The sequence below is a fragment of the Anopheles aquasalis genome, chromosome 3, assembly GCF_943734665.1.
Source record: "Anopheles aquasalis chromosome 3, idAnoAquaMG_Q_19, whole genome shotgun sequence".
Lineage (NCBI taxonomy): Eukaryota > Metazoa > Arthropoda > Insecta > Diptera > Culicidae > Anopheles > Anopheles aquasalis.
In genome coordinates this window covers 52321049-52326048 of record NC_064878.1, presented here as the reverse complement: position 1 = coordinate 52326048, position 5000 = coordinate 52321049, and the positions used below count along the sequence as shown (strand labels likewise).

General features: G+C 49.6%; 2 protein-coding genes across 3 annotated transcripts in view; one reads left to right on the top strand and one right to left on the bottom strand.

Moving 5' to 3' along the window:
• LOC126578681 (ankyrin repeat domain-containing protein 50) overlaps positions 1-1326 on the bottom strand; it is a 5097-nt gene extending 3771 nt beyond the window's left edge. The window contains exons 1-4 of one of the 2 annotated variants that reach the window (XM_050241498.1): positions 1179-1326; positions 419-694; positions 231-347; positions 1-156 (exon numbers count right to left, since the gene is read on the bottom strand). The exon at positions 1-156 is cut by the window's left edge and continues 42 nt beyond it. In XM_050241498.1, the coding sequence (XP_050097455.1) occupies positions 1-156; positions 231-347; positions 419-532 (387 nt within the window). In that variant the 5' untranslated portion in view covers positions 533-694; positions 1179-1326. The remainder of the gene's footprint in view (positions 157-230; positions 348-418; positions 695-1178) is intronic. The other variant, XM_050241499.1, reaches the window with a different exon arrangement.
• Positions 1327-1783: 457 nt separating this feature from the next.
• The window catches only part of LOC126575057 (1-acyl-sn-glycerol-3-phosphate acyltransferase gamma-like), a 6628-nt gene continuing 3411 nt past the window's right edge, over positions 1784-5000 (top strand). The window contains exon 1 of the mRNA XM_050235557.1: positions 1784-2211. The gene's annotated coding sequence lies outside the window, so the exon portion shown is untranslated. The remainder of the gene's footprint in view (positions 2212-5000) is intronic.

Genomic DNA, 5000 nt, shown 5'->3' with positions numbered 1-5000 from the left:
TTCTACAATCTCGATGTTACCGTGAAACACAGCCATATGCAGTGGCGTTCGGTCGACTTTTGTTTTCGAATCCTTGCTTATGCCGGCTCGCAGCAGTACCCGGGACGTTTCGATGTGATTGTACCGTGCTGCAAGATGTAGTGGAGTCGTTCCGAGCTGCAACAAGAAGGGAGAATAAAGGACAAACCGTTGACGAAAATTGACGACGGCTTCAAAGATGCTTTACTCACCCAATCGGCCGTAAACGGTGCACCGCGGCTCATCAGTTCATGCACCTTGTCCGTGTTGCCGAGCTTGGCCGCTTGGAGCAGTGCCTTCCCGAGGTCCGTTACGATTGATTGGAGCTTCTGTTCGATGGACGGAAAGGAACGAAACCGTTAAACCAAGCCACGGACTGTAACCACGAGCCCCAACATACCCCGGAAGCAAGGGCAAACTTCTCCATCGAGTCATCCGTATCGTTGCTCGCTATCATTTCCATGTTGAGGCCACCGAACAGTTTTTCCCCGAACATGATCTTCTTCGGCAACATCGGCTCCAGCTCTGCCTCTCAGAACTGGCCTCCCACAGCAGCGGCCTGGTACGCTTCTCGCAGGATCCTCCCCTTTCGCACCAAACGCCGCGGCAGTATAACCGTACGAGCAATCCGGAACTACGGTAAACTGAACCGCCGGAACTGAACTGCAGCTGGAACCTGCAAAACAAATGGGGGTGTAGAAAGAGAAGGATCAACGATCAGTCACGCACATCGAGCCTTCGCAACGGTGGCGCGACACCTTCTATCCCACTCCCGCCAAGGAAACAAAGAGAGGGCATTCGAGGACACACAACGTTACAACGAATTCCGGTTTTCCAGGGGAGTGGATTCTTCTAGCCACTTCCACCACCTCCCGGGTCGCACCAGCGATCCACTGTCTTGGCAACTTTCACTACCGTGGCGCGACCGAGGAACGCTTTTCCCGGTCGTTCCCTTCTTCGCGATCGTTCCCGTAAAGACTAGGACATCCTGACGCTGCGCTACCCGTCCCACTAAGGGCTCCTTCACCTTACTGCTCTGGAGGTCGGTGGCCTGTACGCGGGGATGTGAAGCTATTTTCTCTTCACCCTTGGCCCTACCAGAGCAGCGAAAGGTATCCGGAGCGGAAGTGAAACTTGTGGCACACTTGGGACGATTTTACCGCTTCGCACGCCGGCTGATTCATGGGTTGCGCCCTTCCGGCACACTTCCGGTTGCCCCAGGGATGTGGCACGAGCGGTATAAAGGATAACTTGTTTACCACGAAGTAAAAGAATTTCTGCGCTGCCCTGCGAACGAATTTCGGCGTTCATCGGAGGATTTTATTTTGTTTCACTTTTTGACAGCTCGCCGTCACCCAGTGGCCACGAACCCTTTGATGTCCAGCGACGGGCCAGGTGCATAACTTGAGGGGCTAAACGTTTTCTAAAATAAAGCACCAGAAATATAAAGTAAAATTGATTTATTGATTTTTATTTGCTATTAGAGCCATTACCAATACCTAGGTTACGGTTTTCGCGTATCAGAATGCGTTTTTCAAACTCGAATTTCAATCGATTGTTCAGTGCGGTCTCCATATCTATTGAATCTATTTAATTTTCTGGTTTCCTATGTATCTTTAGTTTTTTAATTCCTTTAAAAATTGTGAATAATGCGCATTTAAAAAAATATCTGTGGTTAATTGGGTTATTCAAAAAAAAATTTGGTCGAGCAGTCTTGCCGCCGCAAGATTCGGGCAGACGTTTTTTTCTCTTTTTTAATTCAGCCCGCTAGTGCCGACAGTCGGGTGTTTTTCAATCCCCAGCTCTTCCAGAAAACACACGCAATACTCGCGGCTGCTAAGCGCAGAGCATTATTTTAAGTCGCTTTGCACGCCGAAGTGGAAGTGTTGATTAACTGACGCCGGGAATTGGCCGTGTGCTCCAGGCCTCAGGCTCCGGTGGCCGCTTATTTAGTGAAGAAACGAGTGCCGCACAAAACATTCCGACGTGTTTACGAAAGACGGTGCATCGAACATTCTCCAGCAACAAACATCCAATTCCCGTTCCCGTTCCGCTCCAAGCACCCTTCTGTGGCCGGCCTGAAAACGAGAGCAAAGAATCAGAACGGAACGAAACGGAACGAAACGAAAGGAAGGAAGCGTGTTCCCATTTCAAGGGCATTCAAGGAAGGGCGCAACGCCACCACGATTAACGGTAATAACCCCCCGCGACCCACCCGTGCCACAGCTGCCGTCTTCGTCGCGTATCCTGCTGATGTTTATTTATTCCATCTTTTTTCCGTGCTCCGGTTGCCGGAATCGTAATAACACCCTTGTGTCCATACCAGTAGGCCATGCTAATTGTGTGTACTTTGATCGAGTTGGCGCTCGTGACCTCGAGTGCATCGAGAAGGACTGCTCCTTATCGAGGCAGGGACCCACCACCACCACGTGGACTTGTTGCATCGCACACACGTCGCTTCTACGGTGGGGCCACCGTTGCCGAAAGGGAATTGCGTCGCTCTTACGTCATGCACCGAACGTTCGTGCGTGCCTGCGTGCGTGTCGAGCTAATTCTAGCAGCTCCACTAAACTGTGTTACGCTGCTTTAACTTCCTCGGAGAAACGGTCCCTCTTGGGGCATGTGCGCACGTAATGTCGACATCACCGGGGAGTTGAGAAGGGAAATTCCTTTCAGCGTTGATTTGGCAACTTTGCCAGAAGGAAACCGGCTTAGGGAAATTCGTTTCGCGAAAGTCTAAGAAGCGAGACGAAATGGGGACAGTAGAGATGCACACACGATACGCATGCATTAGCCCCCCCCCCCCCCCCCCCAGGCAGATCTCCCGCAATCTTGACAAAGTACTTGACAGGCGCGGCTCCCCTTGTACACGGTGGGATGATTGATTGATCGGCAGAAAGATAGATAGATGGATGGATGGAGAAGAATGATCGATCGATCGATCTTCTATAGACCGCTGGACATCAGCTGTCCCGCAGCTTGCACATTAGTTGGTTGGAGTCTGCAGCCACGATAAGGGCATGAGTAACCAATGATAAAGGTCTCGCAACCGGAATTGCGTTGCTTGTTGGATGCATTGGAATAGCCACCTGTCCCTCGCAATCAGGTCCATGTATAGGGCAGGTGTGCCCATAAATCGCATAGCCTCACGTATCTCCCCTTTACCACCACCACGCGACCACCGTGCTCAGCTGCACAGATTATCGCTGACGAAGCGCACACCTCTCGAGCACAGCTCATCGCAGTGCCCGATGACTGTCGATTCGTCGAGCCGTTTTAATGAAGAGCTGCAGTTCCCCACCATCGCCGATAACATCATCATCGGCACCACCACCACCACCACCGTCAGCACTCGTCGTAATCACTGTCATTGTCACCAACAGTCATTGCGGCAAAAGTGACGACGGGACGTAAAAAAACAACAGAACGAAGAGGAGGGGTTCAAAGTTCCGCCAACCGCGCTCAGATTACGCGTTTTACGGCGGGGGTCCGGTAGGTGCCACGCTTTTATCACCTAGCCCGGACCGTGGAGACAAGGTGTGAGAATTGTGATTGCGTTTTGATTTGCGCCAAATGAAAATTGCCTAGCGACGGCAGTAGCAGCATGTGTTTGCCGCGCTGGCTTACTGAGGTCGCGGATTCAGCGTGGAAGGGCAAAACAAGAGCCACGGTAGCAGTTCGGTGACCTTTCACCCACCGTCAGGTCGCAACCCGTCAGTTTTCTTTCGATTTTTATTCCAGTAGGAGGAAAAAGGTATCATTTGATAAAAGAACTAGAAACAATTTCTTTTTGATATCGCTCGCTGTTTGCATTAAATAGTGGGCATTATTTGCTTAAACATTTTGATAGTTACTGCTTGCTGATACTTCGTTAGACGATGGCGTGATAAAGCAATGATAATTTCAGATGAAAGCATCTAACTATTTGTTATGCAAAAAACTGTTTGTCGATAGGCTAAAATGATCTTAATTTTCTAAACACGGTTCTCCAGTTATTAACTGGTTTATTTGGAGCGCACTTCCGAGCTACTAGACCGTTGATAACTAATTGAAATTACTTTGATTGTCGATCAGAACACTTATTGGGCACAATTTTTAGTAAAGTTATTGCACCTGCCTACTATAGGCAACTATTTTTTTTATCTGCCTGTTAATTTGATTTGATTCTACCCATTTAATTTGATTATGTATTTTATCCTTAAACTGTGCTTGTCCATAAAATCGAATTACCGGTCGCTTGATCACTTCATTACGGGCAACTTCAATCCGTTCGGTTTTATGTGCCCGGGCTGTACCAGCCGTCAGCGATTCCCGATAAGAAATGCGTCGAATGTACTACCAGCGATTGATGGCAACAGCCGCGAGCAGCACGGACATCTGTTGCCATTTTGAGGTCCTCCTCAGCTGCTCTGCTGCTGCTGCTGCTGCTGCTGCTGCTGATAACAACGGTCATCCAGGCGCCGTGTTTTGTTGTGCAAACAGCGATCGGAGGTCGAATCTCAAGTGGATTAATTTAAAATAAATATGCTCCGGTGGTGAAGGAACCGGTGGGATCAATTTCTGCCCGAAGCCAGTCTCGACTATTTTGAGCCACAACGTCACAGACACCCGCAGACAAAGGGAGATTGTTTGGTTAATCCGCGATACCGCGACCGATATCAAATGACAGGAATGTCAGCAGCGCCTACTATGCCCGCGCTACGGAATGTGCTTGATGCTCACAGCAAAATATAGATCCCACTTGTTGCCTGCCGGTTGAACTATGGACCATAGCTGGGATTGGGATTTGACCGGAAGATTTCCCGCTAATCATCACCATGTCATGTGGTCATGTGCCCCCCTTCGGTGTCACCACAGCCAACGCTGTGTCGTCGTCGTCGTCGTCTTTGTGAGATTACTTTTCTCTATGCTTACTATGTTGAGACTGATACTGCCAAACCAGTGTGCTAATCAGGCAGGTACCCCCTACCGTCTTCTTTCTT